Below are 24,578 nucleotides of genomic sequence, written 5' to 3'. Positions count from 1 at the left end.
AAGTTGTTTCCTCCTGTAAACTCAGTAGGCTGGAGAAGATGTCTATGTAAGTGAAGTTGGTGGTTTCCACTGTTCATACTATTTTTAGGAAGACATTAACAATTCTGAAAGAACTTCGTTTTTTTTGAGGCTGTTCTGTCTTTCTGCATGGTTCTAGGTTGTGGGGAATGTGAGACTACACAACAGGAAGTGTCATTATGTTCTGGGGTAGGTTCTTTGAAGGAGGACTAATTTGAGTTTACTGCAATGTCTCTAATAAGCCTTCTTTTGGAAGAAGGCTTCTTTTTGGCTCTTTCCATTTTTATAGTTGAAGGTTGTGTTGGTCAATCTCCAAGATGCTTTGTTTTTCCCAAGTGGCTTGTAATTCTTGTCAAATTTTCTATAAAACTGGCATGACATTGATAGACTGTGGTAGCACTTGTGAACAGAAAAAGCAGATGAGTATGCAAGGAGAACATGCTTGGCAGAATGGTTTGTAAAGTGTTTGTGTGGAAGAGCTGTCTTTCACACAGAGAATATCAAAACAACGTACTTCTGCATGCTTCTGTTCTGCTGAAAGAGAATTGTTTGGAATTTTTTCTTTGCCATTTTACTCCTTCAGAAGTAGTGAGGCATATCTTCTAGTAATGTTCTGTGTGCTTCATTAGTGTCAGTGGCCTTTCTTCAGGTGGGATTGCTTCAGACTTCAAGATTGATGTGTCTGCTAATTTGCTTTGTTGCTGTTTACTAGCAGCTGAGATTAGACACCTAAAGAGTATAAATAGAAGATAATTCAGTGATAGCTTAGCAGTGTGCTTCTTCCGAACAGCCTTAGCCAGCCAGTGGCGTTGTCTGACCCAGTCTTTTGAATTTGGAGTATAAATTTTGGTTATCATCAGGAGACTATCCTAGTACTGCTAGTAGATGGATGACTAACCTGCCTGGCTATATCCCATGGCAAAAACCCTATACCTGCACTGTTTGTCGCTTTATTGGGAACAGCAATAACAGACTCTCTTGTGGAGTCGAACTGGAGGATTTCTTGCAGTTTATTACCTCAGGTATTTTTTGTAGACTGATACATGAAAAATACAGAAAAGAAAACTCTTATTGGTTAGTAAACTAACACATCACCATTATTGGTCAGTGGAGTATACCACCCCACCCCTTGACCTTCTCTTGCAAGAAAACAAGGAACAAACAGCACCTGCATGGCTGTTTTCTGTCTTTGAGGATTGTTTTAATTCCTCCTTATGAATTCCCAGGCCACTTTCCCAGGCAAGACTGAGAAAGTTATGTGGCCTGCAATTTCACAGGCACCACTGTGCTCCCTGCTTCACAGTTAGCATCCATACACTGTTAGTTGTAGTACATACCTGCACTGTTAGTTGCAGATGCAAGTTGTGTTACTGTTCTTCATGGTGTATCTGTGAGATAATGTGTCTAACTGGGCTGGATGCTGTAGTGTCAGAACAGCTTGTTCCCTCTGGGTTCTGTTTCATGAGGGCAGAAATCAGTGGGGTGAGAAACATGTCTGGGGGAACAGACAGATTCCACTTGATTTTCGAGAGTGTGGATTTGTTGCATGGCTCTTGTTGTGACTGATTCTGTAGTTTTTGGCAGGAACCAAGGTTAACTTCTAGGAACTTGATCAGAAAAAGTTTTGATGTTTGATGGAGTTTTTCAGAAAGAGCAAATAATGCTCATATAGATATGAAAATCAGTGCTGTCATGTGACATAACTGAGGGAGCAAACCACTGCTTAGTGCAAGATAGATGTGTTCTTAAGCAGTTAAAATACTTTCCTGAGAAGAATATGTATGCTCTATACTGAGTGTTTTTGAGGAAATTTCCTAAAAAATTACTATGATGTGATGCCCAGTATGTGTGAATTAGTACAAATTGTATATATGAGTTAATACATTGCTGCTTTATCATAAAAAGGGGATGTTAGTACTTTCTATTATTATTTTGGCTCCAAAAGAAAGTTCTTAAAAAATCTGTTGTTTATGACTTTTGCTGGGAAGCTACTTCTCGAGAGTTCAGTGAAGAATAGGCTGTTGAACTACAGAAAGAAAATCCCTGCCTGTTATGTCTTTTCTTTTTTTGTCCAGTAGATAGGAGCTGGCCCTGAACTAAATAAAGCTTTATAAGTGTTATATTAAAAGGGCTGCTATTCCTATGTGCAGTGGGAATACAAATTCTTCCTGGATTGTTCTGTGACTCCTGTTTTTAAAAACAGGCAGGCTTAAGAATTACTTCTTGTGAACTAGGGTAGAAGTAAACTCATTTAAAACTTCTTAGTAAATTATTACAAAATAAAAAAGGCACAAACATTTCTGCCCTTAAGTATGTCATCTTTAAATGTGCTTTTCACACCAAGAGGAAACTGTGAAGGTATATGCTATACATCCAGCGAAGGTATTTTTGACAGGTGGTAGTGCAGATTTAAACAGATATCAGTGGCTGTTTCTAAGTGGATGTTTTTCTTTTGTTTGCAGAGATACAGAACCAAGCCGTACTGCTGTAGCTTATGCAAGTTCTCATCCAAATTGCTTACTTCTTTCAAGAATCACTTGCATCGTTGCCATGAGGACGAAATTGACCAAGAGATGGTGGTTTCTTGCCCAAAATGTACATTTTCTTCTCATCCCAAAGTAGTGGGAGAACACATCTGGATGTTTCATTCCTCTAATAAACGAATACAGAACTATACAGTCAGCATTTTGGATGGCATGAAACAATTTAGGAGTGACATCATAAACTTCACATGTCTAAAATGTCAATTCACAGACACCTTGTATTACAATATGAAGAGACATGTGCTGATGAACCATTTCGAAAACTTATTAAGTGTCTATTTCGGTGAGAAATGTGATGAAAGTACACCAAATTCATTTGAGTTCTACTGTAAAAAATGTAATGCTCCTGCAAACAACCCAGATTCTTTGATGTACCATGTATTGACAGCTGAAACACACAGAGACCTGGAGAACAAACTTCGATCTCTGATTTCAGAACGTCTTAAGAAACCTGGATTTGTGAAACAAATGTATATTGCTCCAAAGCCTGTCTCAGGTGTAGCAGCAGCCGCTCCATCTGCAGGACCTGCTGCTGTCCCAACAGGTGCTGTGACAGCTCCATCTTGCATCCAGGTTGCATTTCCACAGAATAATCAAAACCAGAGCATGGTGCAGACACAAGCAGTTCAGAACACAGTCGGACCAGTGACTGTCCCAAGTGCCTCTGGCAGCCTCCCACAAACCACCTGTGCTCCTGCCGCTATGTCCTTGCAAGTTGCTCTTGTGCCCAGCAATCCTCCCGTGGCTCAGAACAGCCTTGGAATTCAGCCATCACCTTCACAGCCCGTCGTTGTTTCTCATGGGCTCCCTCTTAATCATTCTGTTGGGACTATAAATAGAACTGTGGCCCCTGCAGTTCTTCCTCTTAATCAGCCAGTGAGGCCTGGGCTCTTTCCTGTTAATCAACCCATTGGTACTATAAACAGTCCAGTTCCAGCTGGAACGCTCCCTGCTACTCAACCTGTCAGCCCTGTGAATCAACCAGTTGCACCAGGAGTTCTCCCTGTGAATCAGCCAGTTGCTCCAGGAATTCTGTCTGTCAGCCAGTCACTTCCTGTGACACAGACAGTTGGGTCAGGTCTTCTCCAGCTTAACCAGCCTGTTGCCTCTGGGGTGGTTCCTGTCACACAGCCTGTTGGACCTGGGTTCCTTCAGCTTAATCAACCTGTTGCCCCAGCAGTTATCCCAGTAAATCAGCCAGTTCAGCCTCCAGTTTCTCAAAGTACGGCTTTTTTGACTGCGGGCTCTATACTGAGGCAGTTGATTCCCACTGGCAAGCAGGTTAATGGGATACCTACTTTCACGCTGGTCCCCGTCTCAGTTACTTTGCCTGTACCTCCTGGCGGTGGAGTGGCGACTGTGACACCTCCGCAGGTGCCTGTCCAGCTCATGCAGTCGGGGTCAGTGGCTCAGCTGTCCCAGTCACCAGCCAATGCTCCCTCTCCTCCCCTGGTTCCGACCTCTGAGAATGTATCCTTACAGGCCTCCCCGCCTGCTCCTGAAACAAGCCAGGCCGTCAGACAGGCCAAGCAGTGGAAGACCTGCCCTGTTTGTAATGAGCTTTTCCCGTCAAATGTCTATGAGGTGCACATGGAGGTGGCCCACAAACCTTGTGAAATAAAAGTAGAAACCCCAGAACCTCACAAACTTGCAGCTTGTGCACCTTTTCTGAGGATGACAGAAAAGGCGATCCGGTGTTACGCTTGTAAATGTTTTCTCTGTGAGGAAGAGCTCATGAAGCATATCTTCATGCATGGCTTATCTTGCTTGTTTTGCACAGGTACTTTCTATGACTTAAAAAGCCTTGTGGAGCACAACAAAGCTGCACACAATGGGAGAAAGCAGTTGCATGCAAGTTACAGCAACAGAGGAATTCAGCTAGGTAATGATGCTCAGGGTGGCCTTGTGTTTCCACACTTCGATTTCAACACAGTGCTACCAGACGAAGACATGGGTGAAAGGGAAGTACATTTGGCAGTTCTTGTTGGAGTATATTCAACAATTCTTGTCCCTGTTTACATCAAAGTGAAACCTCAGACAGCGCAAGTGAACAGGAGATGCACCAGAAAAATGTTCACCTGTCCCTTTTGCTTAGGTACGTTTGCTGGTCGAGAAACCTATGAAAAGCATTTGAAAGAGAGGCATCATATAATGCCGACTGTACATACGATTTTAAAGTCTCCTGCTTTCAAGTGCATCCACTGTTGTGGTGTGTACCCTGGAAATATGACTCTGACGGCTATTGCTGTACATTTGCTCCGTTGTAGAAGTGCTCCCAAAGACACCAACTCGAGCCTGAAGATGCAGCTTGAGCGCACTGAGAGGAAAGAGCTGCTGTTTGTGAATGGTGAGAAGCATATTTCTGTGTTACTGAAAAGAAAGCAATCAGATTCCTGCTTTGTTACAGAAGACCAAAGGAATAAGGAACAGCATCCTCTGGGCTTAAGTACTGGCATAGCTCTGTCTCCAGAGAACGAAGTGAATTCAGGGGTGGTGCCTTTCAAACGACAAAAAATTAGGACTGAGATGAGGAAGGTTCCTTCTAGTGAGGATTTCCGCTTTCTAGCGGTAGATCCTAATCAGTATGATCACAATTCATATGAGGCACAGAGACAGTTTTTGTCAGACTACTTTCACAAGAGGCCATATCCTTCTAAAAAAGAGGTGGAATTACTTTCCTTGCTGCTATATGCGTGGAAAATTGATGTTGCATCATTCTTTGGAAAAATGAGAAATAGATGCTTAAGGTCGATAAAACGTCACAGACCGTCTGTGCTGATGGGTTTCAGTATGTCTGAACTAAAAAACATTAAGCACAGTTTGAATTTAAAAGATGGACCATTGGATGTGTAACCCAGCTTTTTATAATAGCTAAAAGCAATCCATAATTGCTTACTTACAATTTAGCAGTTTATTATATTGTTTAACTTGCAGACTGGCCTGTTGAAGGGTGCAGTAATACAAAAAATATCATTCACTTGTGACTGTTATTGTGAAAGGCACACGAAGTTGTGTATTTTGAAAGCTAAAACCTTCAGACTTAAACATCTGGAATTTGTTTTAGCTTTTAGCTTTTTACCTTCCTTGGGGGTAGTGTTGTGAGTTAGGTTTGGTTCTTTTTTTTTGTGATTTTTACTTTTTGGGGGGAGGATTGTTTTGTTGTTTTGTTTTCTTCCACTTCTTTTTCTTCCCCTCCAGGATCCCATTGCATTTTTTATACCACCATGTAAAACTCGTGTCCTTATTAAAACCAAATTTTATTTTATTTTATTTTTCTGCAGTGTCAGCTTTTCTAAGTAATGAAATGTGTAATGGTGGTTAAAATAACAAGATGAACTATGTGAAAAAGATGTATTTGATTATTTGTATTTTTAAGTCCTGATACTTTAGAACTATTTCTGGTTTATCTACTGAAGAAGTGATTGCAGCCATTACATCCATTGCCCCTTCAAATTCCCAGTGCACTGTTAGCAGTGAAATACATGGCATTGTGGTTTTTTCCTCAGTCAGGATACCTGTGCTTGTTAAGTCTGGTGATCTGTAGTTCCTGCTGAGTATTGACGTGGTGAGGACTGAGGGGCTTTTGGGTGCCCACTGAAGTGTTACAGTGAACTGACTTGAAATGGTTGTGTTACTTGTTAAATAGATCTTGCTAACCAGAAGTGTTTATCCTTTTCATTAGGTGTTGAGGCCTGGTTGTTTATCTATTGTTCAAAGCTTGGCAGCAGCACTTACTTTATTTTCTTTTTCAAAAAACAAAGCTGCTTTGGAGAGTGTCAAATTGCTTTGACACATGGAGTGTATGACCTCTGTGCATATGTGTAGAAGCCCTATCCAAGTATCACCCAAATTTGGTGAAAAGTCTGACATTTTAAATTGCTGTTTTATGAGGTAGTAACTGAGCAGAGCCTACTCCCCAGCAAATCAGATCCCTGTCCTGAAGTCCCTTGGGTCAGAAATGGTACAAACTAAACCTGGATGGATTGGTAGCATCAAGACTTTAAGCTGTTGAGTACATGAGCCAGTGATATTCATTTAGTGGTTGGTGCTTGTTGGCCTTCAGAGCGCATCACAATAGTATAAAAACCAAACAAATTTACCTTGAATATGGACTAACATCTTTGTTGCAGATTACAGAAAAGCTGTTGGGAAGGTTCACTTGAATTGAAGCACAACCTGGTGGCCGCATCGAGGCCTTATTGAGTACTTGTCCTTTCTTGGATATGCTTGTTCTGGCTTGTCAAAGAGTGCCTCCAATATCAACAGCCAGTTACATAATAAATAACCTGTAACATGCATTGGGTTTATTTCCTCCTTTTCATCCCCCTCTCCCCAGCCTTCTTTCTAAGAAGAAAAAAATTAGAGTTCACTTGTGCCAGTGATAGAAGGAAAGGGTGATATGCCCAAGCTTACTTCTATTTTTTAAGGTAGTAAGTAGACTTTTGCCCTGTGCCATAGTTTTTAAAGCAGATACAGAATGTTTTATTGCTATTTCTGAAAGGGTGTGACATTTTTAGCAGCATTTGGTGACTTCCTGCCTGAGGTTCTATAAGCTGTTTGGAGTTATATTTTGGATAAAATCTTAATATTTTCATATTGATTGCTTCAAAGAGTTTTAATGTTTATGTAACATATGGTTACTTAGAGAGAACCTGCAATTTGGAAAAACCTAGTAATTTAATAGCGGTGTTAAACAAACAGTATTTATGGGATCAATTCTGTGCCCCACCTCAAAAAGTGATTGAGAAACAATGTGTTCTTATGGCCTCATAATAGCTCATTAAAAATTAAAAAGTAAAATATATTTGGCCATTGCACACAGTTCATGAAACCTGTCCAGAGGGCTTTGGGTGAGGAAGAGAGATGCGCTTTAGAAGTCCTGAAATGTGAGCACTTACTCTTGCTCTTACAGCCCCTGCCCTGTGAGCCCTGACTTCTTTGGGGCGGTTCTGCTGGTTCTGGTGAGACTCTAGCATGGGGGAGTTTGGCAGTGTGCATCTGGGGAAGGCTTGCCGTGAATGGGGGAAGATTGTGGAGAGAACAACGTGGCTGTGGGGAGCTGGGAAGTCATTTCGTGGTTCATCCGTGCTTGGGGGACCGAGGGAACAATCCCGTCTTTCCAGAGTTTTCCTACATAGTGTCCAGTGTTGATGTTAAACATTTTATTTATTGCATTTTTATTTCACAGTTTCAAATAAACCAGATTTTTAACTTTCTGTTAGGTGTGTGTGCAAATGATTGCATATCCATCCTCTAACCTTTTTTAATACATTAAGAGAACTTTATGTGAACATTTCTTTTGGTACAAAATGGCTGTTGAAAGAGACAAGAGGGGAAAGTAGGAGAAAGTAAGATGTAGAACTTGGATCTAGATGCTTCAGGTAGATCTTAGTGCTTATTGTAATTATGTATTATCTCAGATATTAATAGCTGCATTTTTTCTTAGCGACTGATATTCCTAAATCTTGGTACTAATTTGCTATCACTAAATGCTTGTGCTCTTGTTAAGTGGGTACTGTAGAAATAAAAACCAGATGAATTTTGAATTGTGAAAGTGGTGACTGAGAACATAGTTATGGTTGTGGTTTTCAGGAAAGCCAAGGAGCTTGAAAACAGCCAAGGAGCTTGAAAACAGCCAAGGAGCTTGAAAACAGCCAAGTTAAAAATCAGTGGCTTTAAGTAAATCAGGCTTTTTGCTTTAGGCTTTTCATGGGTAAAGTCATTCCAATAGAAAGTGTTAGGAAAGACACTGCTGCCCCTGCCTCGGGCTCCACATAGGCAGTGTGGTAATTGGCTCTCTGGCATTTCTCTGAGGACAGAGCCTCACCCTGCTGGGATATGGGAATGGGAGAACAGTGGAGCTGCCCTCTGCAGCAGACTTCACAAGTCCTTGAAGCATGTGAAGGGAGCTCTGGTCCACTGTGAAAGAAGCCCAGTTGGGAAGAATGTTGGTTGGCTTGCAGGATGACTGTTGCAAGTATTTGTTTCATATGGTACTGAAAAAGCCCCAAATATGCATGTATTCTGCTTCTGAAATACACTGGTGTGGAGGGCGTTGTGCTGCCTTGAGTTTTGTGCTTGTGAAATAGTGCGGTAACATTACTTGAGTATGTAGTAGGAAGGATTATAATTATATTGGTCATGGTTCTTCTGTATATGCTCATGTGCTGGGAGTTAAGTGAATATTGTTTGGTAGACTGACATTTTGGAAGGGACCAATAACCAAAACACCTTCGTGGTGGGCTTTCAATACTGTGTTCCTGTGTGAAATGCTACCTCCCTTCACAATCACATCCAACTTTTTTTTCCCTTCAGTGTTTAAAATTCAGAAAACCCCAGATGCTTATTCAGGTAGTTGTTGAATATAATTTTTGTGTGTGCAATTCTCAACAAAATTATCTATAAAGCTATATTTCTACTGCAGCTGGTTGTGCCATTCTCAAACATATTTCTCAAGCTTGAAAACATGATTGTGGACACCTTTTTGTAGGAAAGATACTTGATGCTAAGTAGGAAAATACAGATACATGAAAAAAGAAGTTGCAGTCTAATAGCAACGGGGATGTCCTCCCCAAGAAACCCAAGAACAAATGAAAGCCAAACACCTGCCCTAAAAACCCAAACCAAAACAAAACCTCCACAGAACCAACAAAACCCCAAAAACAAACAAAAAAGCCAAAACAAACAAACAAAAAAACCCAACAAAGAAACCACCCCCAAACCTTAAGAAAATTAAAAGATTCATGGCTTTTTTTAAAAGTCAGGAGACCTTTGGTTCCTCTGCAATGTGCATGTGAAAATGACAAATGGAGTATTCATGAATGAAGGAAGACTTTGTGGTATTGCATTTAAAGTCTTAACACCTTTAGTGCCTGCTGTCTCATTCCATGTCTCTTTCCAGCTGTTCAGATCTGACAAGCAGCCTGCAGCTGTGACCATTTCTCTTCTTACTTGGGTACCAGACCCCAAAACATGTATGGGATTGTTCTTTTTGCTCTGCACTTGCACAATTTAATGTACAAGTGCAAGGGCGTGTCTGTGGTTTGTGTGTGCTTATGGTGCTGCCCCGTGTATTTGAGGAGCACGTGGGCTGTGTGCCCATCCTCTTTAGGTCCACATCAACTACTATTCATCAAGGTTTTACCTAGTAGTGTTTTTGACAGCAGCTTGTAATAGAATGAAGGGAAGTAGAAGTCTCAAGAATCTTTGCAGGTATTGTTCTTATTCTGTCTGCTTTTCCATGAAGTGAGAGTAAGGCAGTTCCTGCAGACCTTGAAGGCTGAATTGCAGGTGGGGTGTGCATTGAGCTGCACCAAGTAAGCCAAGGATGGGACAGCTGACAGCATGTGTGTCATTGAAAACCATCAGGCTTGGACTTTTCTGGAGAAAGATCTAATTGTATTATCAGAGACAGTGTCAGTTTGGCTTATAGTTTGTTTGGAAATGAAAAAGCACTAAATTTTAAGTGAAGTGAGTAGTCTGTAAAGCAGTATTGCTGTCCATTTGCTGCATGGGTGTGAGACAGCCTTGCTGAGGAACACGTCTGCTCCGTGATTCTCATACTGGCTGCTGCTGTATGAGTGGCTGAAGAGGAACGCGCACTTATGGATGGATGGGAAAATGCCGAGCCACCAACTCAACCACAGTCAAGGTAATGTAGCAGAAGAAGGATTACACAAAAGTAATATAGATTTTTAGTTGTTCTTTGCAGTCAAAGGGGTGAGAAATTCCTCTGGCAGTTCTGAGTCTGCTGAGATGTGGAAGATGCTCTCCTGTGGACTGGGCTCGTTAGCTGTGTTGTCACATATATATATGGTATATATACTGGCAGTGTCACCTTTTAGAAAAGATGATGCAGAAAGGATGCTGTTGGAACCTCTGTGAAATACTAACTTCGGGCACTTCGGCACTTTTTTCATGTGTTATGAAATTATTTCCAGGTCATGAAGGGCAAGTGTCCAGAGCAACTTAATTGAATAAGTCATTTGCATATCATATAGATACAATGAAATCCATCTGCATTTCTGTATGCCCAAGTTCTGTGTGATTGATTCTGTGCTGGCTGCACAGGAGTGAGGTGGGCTGGTCAGCAGCCATCCTGCAGCACTGTTTTGTTAGCAGAGAGAGCAGAGTGTGAGTGGTACAACTAAATCGTTGTCTTCTTGTGCTTGTTTTTATGGAATTATAGGATGGTTTGAGCTGGAAGGGACCTAAAAGGCCATCTAGTTCCAATCCCTTGCCATAGACGGGGACATCTTCCACTAGACCAGGTTGCTTAAAGCCCCATCCAACTTGGCCTTGAATGTTTTCAGGGATGGGGTTTCCACAACATCTCTGGGCAACCTGTTATAGTCTCACCACCCTCACAGTAAAGAACTTCCTCCTGATACTTAATCTCTTTCAGTTCAAATCCATTCCCCCTTGTTCTGTCGCTACATGCCCATTTAAAAGGTTCTTCTACATCTTTCTTTCCACTCCCTTCAGGTACTGGAAGGTCACAAATATGCCACCCATAAACTTCCTCCAGGGTGGACAATCCTCTCAGCCTTTCCTTGCAGAAGAGGTGCTGCATCCCTCTGACCCTTTGCATTTTGGAGTAAGAGTTCATTTTAAGGTACCTGTCTGGGCTGACCAAGTAAATAACACTTGTTGGTGTTATTAATGCTTTGAAAAGTGCCAGTATATTAACCCAACTTGTTAATGGAGGAAGAGCTGCCGGGCAGCCTTGGTGCTGAGAAGAGCCAGTATTGTGCATGAGGAACTTGAGTGCTGGGACTTCATAAACAGCATCATGATTTACAAACAAGTGTGGATAAAGGTCAGTCAGATCCACCCAGCCCACTGCTGCTCAAGGCCAGGGGTGGCCTTGGCACAAATGGAGGGTGATGTGTGACCACCTGTGCATTCAGCGTGGGATCGTGCAGAGCCAGTGCTGGGGTCAGGGCTGTGAGATTGAGAAGGATCAAGTGTGATTGGGACAGGAAGACATTTTTAGGTTGAGCTTCAGCTGAGGGGAGGTACGTGAGGTGGCTGCGCCGGGTGCAAAGGGGTTGCCACCCACCAGTGCAGCCCAGCACTGGGCAGCCTCTGTAGGAACCTGCCAAGTCTTGCAAAAATGTATGTCCTGGGAGCAGACCGAAGCCTAGCTAACAAGGGTGGGACTCCTGCTGGGTCAGAGCCTGGAATGGTGTTTGGAAGTGGAGTGGCAGCTCCCTGTTAAACACTGCACCAGGGATGGCTGCTGTAGGTGAATTCCCAAAACACCTCTGTTAGGGCAGTGGCTGTGCCTCACACTCTGCAGTTTCTTTGCGAAGGCCTGGGTTTTGCTCAATGTGGCTTTGACCAGGTCCTTGCAGGAGTGAGGAGTATGAAAAGGATCTGGGGTGCTGTGGGAGGGGATGGGGGAGCCTCTCCAGAGCCCCTCTGAGCATGAGACCAAGCTGGTGATGCTGCGCCAAAGGGGCTGGGGCTGGCAGGTCCATGGAATCTTGGACAGAGCAAAGGACACTTCTGCCACTGGATACTCAGATGCCATTTTTGTTCTTTAACAGATGAATTAGAAACCTTGGACTGGAGGCTTCCTAATAAAAATTGTTCAACTAAGAAATAAAATGTCAGATATTTATAAAATATTTTAAAAATAATACAGATATTAAAAAAATGCACATACTGTTCTGAATGCTTTCATTTTGGAGAGGAGGAGGGAACCAGAACAACAACAGCAGCAATAAAGAACTCTTAATAGTGCAAGGCTCTTGGGGAGACAGAGCTTAGCAAAATGATATATTAATAGAAAATTGAAGACATTTTCTCAGAGCAGATGTTTCCTACTGTTTCAGTTGCCCTCAAGCACATGTTCCTCCGTGGCAGTGAGGACAGCTGTCATAGAAATACCCAAAAACCTTGGGTAAAAGGTAAAAACCTTGAAATATCCCAAAATATGCAATTTGTGTATCTTCATCTAGGTTTGGAGTAGGTGGAAGAGAAAATAACTGGCAGGTTTCTGTTACTAGCACAGAACTTTTGCTTTGCACTACTCTGTGGTTGAGCATTGTTAGATCTGCTTGTGGTTTTGCTGGAGTATTTGTATCATGCTGAGAAGCACAGATTTCTCTTCAGGAAATCTGCAGCCATAAAACCTTTAAATACAGTGACATTACTATTAGAAGATATTTAGCTGGGGTAGCCAGTTTCCTGTTGCCTCTCTCTGGGTGGGAGGAGGTGGATTCTTAAGGATACAGGAGGGCAAAAATTTAAACATGCAGCTTTAGACAAAGGAATTCACTAACCCTATAAGCAGAGCCAGCCCAGACCAGAGGGATAAGTTGTGCTTGGAAATACTGTGTTGATGAGAAGTCCTGAGAAGGGCAGTAAACCCTGCAAAAGGGAATTACTGGGGGTTTTTAATTTGGTTTTTTTTAATTTCCTTTTTTTTTTTTTTTCCCCTCTCCTTTCATCCATACTGCTAATTAAAAACATACTATTTTCTTATTGTTGCTTTGTATGATAAGTCAGCTGTAAGGGAGAAGCAGAGTGCTGGATGGCTCAGCCCAGAGGCACCCCTGCCTCAGTTTACCTCCTCTTTCATTTCAACAGGAGATTATATACATTGTGCCTGGGTGGTCACACATCAAGCAAACCAATGTTGCTCTAGTTTGAGAGAGGGGCACTGTGCCCTGATGGTCATTGCTGGGGACATGTGGTGATCTGGGGCTGGGTCCTGTCTGTGCCCTGGACTCCTCCTCGCTGGTTTTCCCAGTCCTCCCCTTGTGGAGGCCCCCAGTGCCAGATTAAAAATGGTGCTGACATCTACTGGTCGTTGTTCAGATATTAATGCACTCATCTGCTTTTCCCTCTTCTTCAAATTAAGACAATAATGCTGAATTCACTGTTATTTATGACAATTTCAGGTCTGCACGAGAATTCTTCGAACAACCAGGGTTTTCTCAAAAAAAAAAAAATCTTCAAAATATTCACTTCTTTGTTCACAAGCGCTGAAACCTTGACAGTGTGTCTGTGTATGTGCCTGTGTCCCTGGAGTACCCAGTTAAATGAACTTTTTGGATTGCTGGTGACAAAAATTACGGTTGTGGATTTGAATCACTTCCATGCCAATCATTCAATATATCTATACGTGTCCTTGATGTCAGGTATCCTTCCCAACTGGAGAATTACGTTCTTGGGGCAGCCCTGAGTATGTTTTGATAGGCATCTGCAGGAGGAAATGAATTTACATAAAGCAAGAGAGACTTAAGCCTGTGCAGATTTGAATGCAGTGGCACAAAAAACAGAACTGAAGTTGTAGGAAAGTGTTAGCTTTAAACAAAAACAACTGAAAAATCCCAAGGTGCCTGCATTCCTTCTAAATCAAAAGCAGTTGAAATGTAATTCCCCTTGTGCTATGATGCCACCTATGGGATTTCTGTGGGGAGCACAACCCTGTCACAGCAGTTAGATTTTTAATCTTAGGGTTGAAGGTTTATTTTAAAACCACAGGAGCGTGCTGTCCTCATGGGTATCAAAACAAATGGTTCCCACTCTGTACTTAGCTATTTCTGTATTGAATTTCAGGAAAGTTGGATTCTTTCTCAGAAACTTCGGTGTGTTGCTGTCAGCAATTACAGACCTGAGCCCAACACTTCACATACTTCCTGTCCAGAGGCATTTCTAATATGCTTAGTGCATCCTAGATCTGCCTTGTAAAAAAACCATCAGATTTTCAAATCATCAAAATACAGTCTATGAAAAATCTTGTGAGTTTCTGCAGACATCACAGCAGTGATTTTGAACCTGTGAGATTGATATGCGTTCTGGAGAGCAGAGGATTTCTGTGTTTAAAGATTAGCATTTGGAGGCTATAATTAAATGCAAAATTCAAAAAATAGATCTGTAATACAACTAGTCCTAAACTCTAGGCAAGTGACCTGAGTGTTAAACATTCAAAGTAGAAACACCTAGGTTATGGCTGTGAGTCTTTTGCTAAGCTGTATATTTTGGGCAAGACCTTTTGTTTCACAACACAGAAAAGGCCGTAATATATGAGAGAAGATACATACTCTTCAGGAATAAGTAATAATGTATGGAATGGATTTTCAGCTCACTCGATTCTTTTCAAACACAGAACTGTTGTCACTAAATTGTCGGTTGAATTGCCCAGGTAAAGCACAGAGCTCCCACTCAAGCCAGGAGGGCTTTTGGATGTTTAGTAACCACTTTCATCCTGATTGGGAAGGACTGGATGAATTCAACCCTCTTGCTCAGCGAGTGCCATCTTTTTTCAAGGGTGTCAAGTAGCTGCCTGGTGGATGCAGCACAGCTCTGTGGGATGGCTGCAGGTGAGTTGGACGCACAAAGTAAAACATTTCAAAAATATTTGATATTTATTATGAGTAGATGCAAGAGGGATTTATTTATTTATTTATTTATTTATTTATTTATTTATTTATTTATTTGTTGTGTCAGTCAGAACAAACAGGCATTGGAATAATCTTTCCAAGGGAGAAAGTTGTGGGTTCCCCAACACTGGACATTTTTAAGGCTGAGCTTGACTGGGTTCTGGGCCATCCTTACACTGTCCTTTCACCAAGTAAGGCTGTACCAGATGATGCCTGAGGTTCCTTCCAACTTGGTATTCTGTGATAATGTGTTGCTACAATAGAATTTTTCTTGAATTAACTTGCAGAGAGAAAATACATCACGGAATTCAAATTCAAATACTGTAAATGACTACATTTTAAAAGTGCAAGGTAAGTGAGGAGACCAGCAATATGGTTAGCATGTACGGTGGTACTTTTCAACTACTCAGAGCTTTATTGCAGAATTTAGAGCATTGTTGGTGTGGGAAGAAGCAGAGTCACCTAGATCCCAGGGCTGTGTTCCATCATGTGTTGAGTATCTTCAAAGATGGAAAATACTTTTAACCTCTCTGGGCAACCTGTGCCAAGTGCTGTTTTTGCCAGTCTCACAGTAAAAGTCATGTTTAGATGAAGTTTGAGGTTTCTCATTTGTGCCCACTGCCTCTTGTCCTGCCAACAGGGTCTGCCTTTCCTAACACTTCTGGATAAGGAACGAGTCCTTGGAAAATGGCATCTGCCAGTAACAAAGTAGTCAAAAATCTGCTGCAGCAGGCAGTAAAAATATATTGAAGATCAGCAGCAGCTACACATCCATTTACTAAGAAAAAATGCTTCTGCTGTGTTCTGGTAGGAAACTTCTCTGCTGTTAAGAATCAGTGCATCAAAGGATGGCACAGTTGCTACATCCATGCTGCCAATTCCTTTATCTTCACCTGGATCAGTTAATGGCTGATGGACAGCACTGTTGTACAAAGGAAACTTGGGTGAACTATTCTGTTTGGGAAACTTGGCATTGAGAACAAGGACTGAAATTTTTTTTTATTGCAGTGTGGTCCAGTGATGTTAACTCAGTCTGCTTTAATTGTGTGTATTTGCTATTTATTTACTCGTTGAGTGCAAATGTGAGTCTGCTGCTTCTGACTGTAACAGAAAATGACCACAAGGTGTGATGGATCATGAGTAACACACCAGAGCAAGAAGGGCCACAGGAATGGTTAACATTCTGTGTTTCTGTACTGCACATGCCCTTAATGCAGCAACAATGATGTGAAAAGTTCAAAGAGCATTTCCGAGGCTCTGGCCCTTGCTCACACCCATGTTTGCCTCTGAAGTTTTTTAAACAGTTGCCAAGAGAAACTTCTCCCCATGAACATAACAACAGATGCTTGTTACTGGATTGTAATCAAGCCTTTGCGTATTTTTGAGTGTGCTTAGACTTGACTAAAAATCCTTCTCAGAATAATGAAAACCATCTCAGTTCCATGTATCATTGTTGTTACAATCTGGACTGTGTTAGCTGCTTTGCCATCACGACTGACTGACCTGGGAGAAGGGTAACACAGCTCTCCTCCACAACTTGGCCTGCTCTGTTCCCAAGCTGTGGTTGCTGACCAGCACTTCCTGGCTGTGCCATCTCCCAGAGCAGGGCTGGGAAGGCTGTGTTGAGATTGTTGGTGATGACACATCCTTATTACATGACTTATGGATGGAAAAAGTTTCCATCTCTCTTTTTTGCTAGTCTCCATGATAATCATTCTGTTATGTGGTTTCGTTCTCCTGACTCTTCCTGCCTATACAGTTTCTCCTGTTGAAACCTTCTAAAGCCAGAAAGGAAAATAGGATAGACTTAATTTTTTCTACTTTGGAAATGTGTATTTCCATTTCTCACATCCCCTTTGACTCAGCTGGGCCTTGAGTGAGGTCTTAAAGCTGTGGTGCAGGGACACAGCAAGTGCTGCATTATGGATGTGAGCAGCACTTTGGAAAGTGCTGAGCCACGAGATGCTGATGGAGAGTTTACATTGCCACTTCATTCTTGTTAAAGAAGCAAAATGCACAACCTGCCATGTTCAACACACGCACAGGGAATGTGTATATATAACAACATTTGTTTTCCAGCATGAAAGCCAGACAGGCTGCTGCTTGTATCTTGTTTTCTGGCCAAGACATGTCCCTGCTTCTGATCTGGATGAAGCTGATGGTGCCCACAGCCACTGCTGATGACAGTACAGCCACAGTTGCTGCATGGAATTGATGGCTGCAAATATCTAAACTTACTTTGCTATGCCAGAGGCCTCGTGACGCAGCAGTCGGGGGGTGGTGGCTGCTCCTGACTCATGCTTATAGCCAGACAGCACCATGTACAAATTATGTAGTAAATCAGGGTCATCCTGCATCTTTGATTGCCATTTGTACTTGAAATTCAAACTTAAAAGTATTAACCCCTCATATTAGGATTCTTTACTAAAGTAAATTGCTAAATTCTCTACAATAGCCAAATGTGCTCTTCCTGAAGAGGCTGATGTGGAGCCTGATATGGAACACTGTGATATAAATATATTTATATGCATATGTATGTGTATATTTGTGTGTAACCATGCATATATGTGCATATGAATATATCTGTATTTACTGAATGTTGCTCCTGCTGCTGCAGCTTAAAACTTGGCTAAAAAGGAAATTTATATACCAAACTGTAGTAACAACCCATCCAATTCTTCCACTGTCAGCAAACAGTGCAGAATTGCAGAACACCAAGCTGAAGAGCAGGCTTTAATTTGGAACCTGCCACATTAGCACTGGTGAGAACTTCTGTTCTGCTGTATATCATAACCCACTGACTGAATCATTTAACCCCCTAGGACTATTCAGCAGTGCTGCAGAGGAATGCTGGCTTAGAAGGAGAGTCAGAACTGGATGAAACAGATTGAAAGCTTCTGTATATATTGCACTCATGCTGAGAACTGAGCACAAAGAGGCAAATTGAGAAACCTTGCCAAGCACAACAGAAGGCATTTGAGAAAACACAGGGGTGGCTCTTTACAGCATGAAGCTATGGAATGATGAAGGAGTGTCAGAATTACAGAGACATCAACACACTTTGGCTGAGGTTACTCTCCTTACTGGACCTGGCTAAACGAAGCAGAATCTAGCTTTGGGGAAGGCAAATCAGAGAATACTCTGGGGGGAAGAATAGATTTATTCTGTTTTAAGAAAGGACTGAGATCTAACAGGTATCTGTTAATACAAGTGTGAAAGTAATTTATAGGTTCACAAGTGTATTCTTTATATATATACACACACATACACACATACATACATACATATATATATATATACACACCAATAATCAGAATTGTTCTCATATATATGATAATCTAATGAAAAATTTAAGGTTAACAACCTTTCTTTATGTAAGTAATGGTAGGATTACTGCACTATCTCAGGAATTACTACGTCTTCAGGGAAGGCTGTTCTTTATTTTTTATTCTCCTTTATGTCCTAGGAAAGGCAAAAATCCTTTTACAAGAGCTTTTACTTTATTTCACTGTTGCCTGAGGTCTAACCTTTTGGTTCATTTAACATCATGGCCAGCTGTATCTTGAAAACTTCCAGTTGGGGTGACTCTACCATGTCCCTGGTGAGTTTATTCCAGGGATTCGTTATCACTGTAAAAAAAAGTATTTCTTATATTGAGATTAAATGCTCACACTTTTTTCCATTAAGCAGTGCATGTACAAAGTCTGTTAAAATTGAGAAAGGTTTTGGGCAATTGATGTTTTCCCAGTTTTCAAAGGAAGCACCTTTGCTTTCAGTATTGATTCTACACAATTGGCCATAATGCAAATGTTGGTAGCATTTAATGTGTATAGAATTGTAGCTTCAAATATAACTGAAACCTTCAGCTTCATGGTATTAATTAGCATATAAAAAAATTAGCAAAAGCTGATGTACTACTTAATGCCAGAAGCATATCCTTTTGACTGTAGTTGTGATAACATGAGGCAAACCAACTGCTAGGGCTTGGAAACGTTCTCCTCACAGAGTTTTTGTTTGTTAATGGGCTAAGCTCTCCTTGGCTTATGCAACAGGCTCTGCAAAAGTTTGCAGCCCAGAGAGAGCTGGGAGAGAGCTCAAAATGAGCAGTCCCTGAACACCTATACAGGAGGCAGAATGCTGTAGCAGTGGTAGGTGCAGCTGCTCTTAGAAGGTGACTGAGTTTCCTGCAGTTGTCCCCTTCATTACTGCTCCAGTGGAGCAGCTGGAGCCACTGTCTCACTGTATAAAAGCAGCAGTTCAAAGAACTGGCAGGAAGTTGCAATCAGGTCTTGCACAACCCTGGCAGAGAAATCTTTTTTCCCCTCATTGTTACTTTTTGGAATTCACTTCCAAATATAGGGTCACCTTACAGTCCAGACTTCAAATATGAAACACAGGCCACAGTCTGACAGAGCATTCATGTATTTGTATTTGCTCATGTAAATGCTCCCAGGGCTTCCTAGGAATAGAGATGGTGGGGAAAAGTTTTTAAATATTCTTCGTTATGTGTAAAAGGAAGAGCTTGGAGAAGTGTCATGAACTCAGTAGAGATGTATAAATAACATTTAACCTTTGAACAGAGACACACGTGCAAATCTCCAAGTGATGACTCCACAGTCATCATTGGTGGGTAAAGCACCATGAAAGCAGAGCATGGGAGAGGAGAAGGGCTGTGAAGTGACACTGCAGTTCCAGGTGTGATTTTGTGCCCGCTCAGAGCTGACTGTTCCCCACCTCTGAAATTCAAACACCAGCTCTTGCTGGGTTCAGAACTCAGCCAGAAACCTCTCGCTTTTACCCACTCTGGAATTTGTCCCTGTGGCTGATCCTCTCCTGGGGGTGTACAAAGGGCACTTCTGGCATCTCTGTTTCTGTGCCATGCCACCCTGCTGGGAAGCACCAAACTAAGCAAAGATGATGGTGGCATCATTCTGGAACCAATTATTGCCATTGCTGGCTTTTACCAGAGAAGCAAATAACGTTTTGTAAATGTTTCATCTGGGTCCTGTTAGAAAAGCAACAAACAGGCTTGTGCTGCTTTGAAGTGCCCTTGTGCTGTCTCCATTCCTTTTAAGTGAACCCAGATTTCCACACAGATGGTGACAGAAGATCATTAGCACTTTAATGGAAAACTCCTCTGAAACCTGTATCAGATTTGTCCCCTTCAGGTTCAAATTTCCTAAGTTGCAATTAAGACTGGGCTTGGTTTCTTCTATTTTTTATCCCTGTTCAATTGAATTCAAAACCCACAAGTAAATAGTTCCTTCATTCCTCTGAGGTAGTCCAAGGTATTGTGAAAACCTAGAAAATACTTAAATGCTTTCGTTCATCCAGTAAAAAGAGTGTAAACCCCTATACAGTCTGAATGCTGGACTTCCATTTCAGAATTTAGGATTCTGTGAAATCTCATTGGTTCTGTATGTATTTAACATAACCTCTCAAAAGCATCACTCTCTTCTAGCAAGCAATGGACACTGACATATAAATAACAGAATCACAAAATCTCTGGGCTTAAATTCTGCTTCCCCCAGATCCATTGCACAAATTAAGACAACTTTGTGTTATAATTTCTCATCAAAGAAAATTTTCACAGACATATAAAAATAAATTTACTGTATATTCCACCAAAAGTATGTTTTTAAAGCTCTTTACTGAATTTTCCAATGTGGTGCATATATTATATATATGTGTGTGTACGTGTGTGTGTGTATTTATTTATTTATTCTTGAGACATTTATAATTCCTTTCTTTTTAGTAGGCATCAGATTTGCTTCAGCTAAATGTTAGGCAAGCTAACAGGCTACACATTGAAGAGATATTTGCTAATGATTTGGAAAAAATAATCTGAATTGTTTGAAGTTTCTGGGGCTATCATCTGAGCCATTTCAGTTCAAAAAGCTTTTCAAAAATGCATACATTCTATTTCTGTGTCCAAGTCTAAAGAATCCAAGTAACAAATCTCAGAAACAGATGGATTATCAACATACTCAAGTCTTCTGTTTCAAGACTTGGATGATTTATGTGCATGAGTCTTCCTCAAGGTATTTGGCAAGAACACTTTCACCCTTGAGACCCCCTTGACATCTATTTGGGAACATCATCTGTGTGAGTCATGCATGTGTGTAAGTGCAGTTAGTTCTAAGTGCTTCTTTTGGGAGAGAAAGGTAAATATATACAGTGTTGCTGAATCCATAAAATTACATGCATTCTGCACAAGGACACAAGACACAAGTGTTTATTAAAATAAAAAGCTTTAATGCTTTTGCATTTAAAAGATTTAGCAGAAAATAATTGCTACAAACATGCTACAACTTACATGTTTAAAAAGTTTTCAGTGCTTTCTTTCAAAGTTCAGCATTTTGGCAAAAATAAGTTTTTCTGTATATACTTCAAAACTTGGCTATCATAATACTGATATAAAATACTTCATGTAGAGTAAAGTCAGGTGCATAAAATACAATAAGTAATAAAACATACTGTTTATATAAACATTTAAAGTATAAATTTCATTAGATAACATGCAAATACTGCAATATTTTAAATGGCACTTAAATATAGATACTGAGATTCTTTATAATTTTGCATCCAATATGAGATTCTGAAATGTACAAAACTATAAAAAGAACACATCTCTTCACTGAAGTCAGGTGCCAGCATGGAGCTTGATTGTCATTTTACAAGCAGTGAGCCCAAAGTCCTGCAAGTCTTCACTAGTCCAAGGAAAGATGTCTACTGAAATAGGCCCAGGGGTAATTAGTTTTCTTTATAATAAAATATGAAAGCATATTTACATGAGAATAAACTTAAATTTTTGGTAAGGTAATTAAGTAGCAGCAATCTGTTTCTTCCAAAAATGATGTTTAAAATAGGTGCATGCTTTCGTTGTCACTGATAGCATCTGAATAATATAAAATTAGCATTCTTCAGTAAAGTCAAAACACTGTTTAGTTCATTGCTGGAAAAACCCTATAAGATCCCTTCTCCTGAAAATCATAAATCCATGATGTCAGAACCTTCCAGAGCATATTTATGCTTTCCAAGATCCATGGAAAACAATCTAATTGTGCTGAAATAGTCATCTGACTAGTTAATGAATAAGAGAATCATCTTTTCACATTATTCAAATACTTCTAGTCCTTCATTGAAAATTGAAAGTCCATCAGATCTTGCCCGTTTTTTTGTTTTCTGGTTCAGTGATCAACAACTCCAAATGTCCTTCACAACAGGAACGCCACAATGCTCATGCATATTTCCCAAGCAGTTATTTGTACTATCTCCATGCTGATGACAAGGTGAATAGAAGGCTTATGAACAGGGAGTGCAGAGCAGGCACCACTTGAGCAGAAGCAGAAGAAATGCTAAATGAAACTTGTACTTGAGATGCAATTAGAGCTGACAGTGGCACGTGTGACGCTAATGTTGGGCTGTCCGAATTGATCAGGGATTCGATCTTTTCTGCTTCTTTATTGCAGGCTTCAATCTAGAGGGAAAAAATGTTACTATTTCTCTTCTTACCACGTAAAATGCAAAGGCATTCCCATCAGCACACAAGATTTAGATAATTTTGGGGGGTACTTGGAAAACAGATCAGAGGTCTCATCATAGACTTCGGTACTATGAAAACTCCTGTGGAAGCTCTGAGTAGTAGAAAAGGAAAAGGAAGGAAGCTCTATACAAGTTATCATGGGGTGATGGGTTTTGAATGTTGATGCAAAAAAGCCCACAGTGAATTATCCCTAAAGCAAGTGCTTTTAAAACTGAGGCCTGCCTTCCTGATTGACCAGCTTACTTCCTTGAAGTCTGCAACAGTGGAAAAATCAAGATTTTCTCCTTCCTGGGCTTTTTCTTCCAAATCAGAGAAAACTGATTTTGTTTATGGGAAAGGGAGAAAAGAATGGAAGTAACAGAACCTGAGAAACTGCCGGCTTCCATTCCCCCACTGAAATGATGATATTAATGAATTTCTGTTAGGAAATTCACTTTTTCCACTTCACTTTCTACTACACCCCAGAAAGGAATTTAGCAATAAACTCTCTTTGAAAGTATTGGAAGCTGCCTCTGGTGAAGGTTAAACTTGACAAGCTTAATATCTGTAGGTCCAAAGCTTTGAAAGTTGTGGAGTGTCTAGTTCAGCAATAGATGCCACCAATGAGGTAAGCAGTGCTGGCCTCTGATTTCAGAGTCCTCTTCCCCCCAGGAATCTGACAGCACCTGAGGAAGATGGAGTGAGGGCTGACCAGGCTGGTAAGACTTTCCTTCCTAAGTTCTGGTAACATTTTGGGCTATTTCTACTAGAGGAGGAGACAGAAGTTGGAGTCGAGTTAAATGTAACAGGGCATGAGCAGTCAAATAGCACACAGTGTATCTGCCTGAGAAACAAGCACCATGGTGCAAAAGAGAAACAAATCCATGCCTGGTAAGTCAAATACTAACAGCGTCTACCTGCAATGGTTTGGGGTTCTGATCCACAGGAATGATGAGAATCACAATTTCTGATTCTATGCTTAAGTATCCAAACACATCACACTGCGGCACTGACACATGCAGGCGGATTTTTTCAAGGATGTCAAGTACTGTTATCGGCTTTTTATTGGTTACCTGGAAGAAAACAAAGAACTCTGCAGATGATGTGATATTATGGAATAGTCTCCTCCTCTGTTTCAATAACATGTCATGCCAGAAAATGTGTTTCAGCCATTAAACCACTCAGTTCTAAACTCTACTCTAAATGCTAGCAAAAGACCTAAAGGATTCAATGCTTCTAAAACATCATACGATAAATGATTCACTGATTCTAAAAAAACCTGAAAACCAACCCCTCCAAAAATTCTTCATGGTCACATGTTGTAATGTATGAACTGAGAAGCTGCATTAGCCACTGTGTCCCAGGTGCCATTCTAATGACAACTGGACAACACTCCAAGGTGCAGTCATGACCCAAGAGACACTGTTACTCAGCAAAACTGGTCAACACACAGCACCTACAAACACATCATCTCTGACAGAAAAGCAGTAGAATCACAGATGCTGTTCCTGTATAATTTGTCTGCACTATTACAACTCACTTAAACTGCAAACCTGAGTCTGCTTGTTTGTGCCTACTCTAATTCTGTTTTGCTTTGCATTGTAATTCAATTTATGACTCGGGTAAAGAAATAAAGGAAAGTATAAGGAAAAAAAAAACCCCAACAATCACAAATAACAACTAAAAAATAATGGGTTTTATAACCTTTCAGGAGGAAGTGCACCATAACTTGACTTTTCATATACCATTTAACATTAGGCATGAATGAACTGTTTACCCTTGCAAAATTATCCAGCTTGTCTTTGTCATATAAGATTCTCAGCATTCCAGCACATAGTGGACAGCAGGCTCCTATGTAAATTAAAGAAATCTCAGTAAAAAAACAAGTAGTCTTTTCACTTTTAAGTAAGCAAGAGTCAAAATTTGAATATTAACTGAGAATGAAAATAGCAAAATTATCAAAGCAAAGTAAATGTTTCAATTTGACAGTAGAATTGCACATTTCTAAGATTTTTTTAATACTGAAAACATTTATAATGCAAAAGCAGTCACCTTTCAACACACATTTACTACTATCAGCATGAAGCAACAAGATGA

At 40.7% G+C, this 24,578-nt stretch overlaps 2 protein-coding genes across 7 annotated transcripts in view; one reads left to right on the top strand and one right to left on the bottom strand.

The window, feature by feature from the left end:
• Positions 1-20,586, top strand: part of ADNP2 (ADNP homeobox 2) — a 33,678-nt gene extending 13,092 nt beyond the window's left edge. For 2 of the 5 annotated variants that reach the window (XM_015619590.2, XM_015619589.2), the window contains exon 5: positions 2,481-7,777. In XM_015619590.2, coding sequence (XP_015475076.1) covers positions 2,481-5,414 — 2,934 coding nt within the window. In that variant the 3' untranslated portion in view covers positions 5,415-7,777. Of the gene's footprint in view, positions 1-2,480; positions 7,778-14,843; positions 14,897-15,243 lie in introns of those variants that run through there. The other 3 variants (XM_033512020.1, XM_033512022.1, XM_033512021.1) reach the window with 3 other exon arrangements.
• Positions 20,587-21,190: 604 nt separating this feature from the next.
• RECK (reversion inducing cysteine rich protein with kazal motifs) overlaps positions 21,191-24,578 on the bottom strand; it is a 46,174-nt gene continuing 42,786 nt past the window's right edge. For both annotated transcript variants that reach the window (XM_015619093.3, XM_015619092.2), the window contains 3 exons: positions 24,259-24,332; positions 23,399-23,554; positions 21,191-22,436 (listed from right to left, as the gene is read on the bottom strand). In XM_015619093.3, the coding sequence (XP_015474579.1) occupies positions 22,227-22,436; positions 23,399-23,554; positions 24,259-24,332 (440 nt within the window). In that variant the 3' untranslated portion in view covers positions 21,191-22,226. The remainder of the gene's footprint in view (positions 22,437-23,398; positions 23,555-24,258; positions 24,333-24,578) is intronic.

The sequence above is a fragment of the Parus major genome, chromosome 2, assembly GCF_001522545.3.
Source record: "Parus major isolate Abel chromosome 2, Parus_major1.1, whole genome shotgun sequence".
NCBI classification, from domain to species: Eukaryota; Metazoa; Chordata; class Aves; order Passeriformes; family Paridae; genus Parus; species Parus major.
Note: the sequence above shows the minus strand (reverse complement) of the source record. Positions and strands in the feature narration are given on the sequence as shown.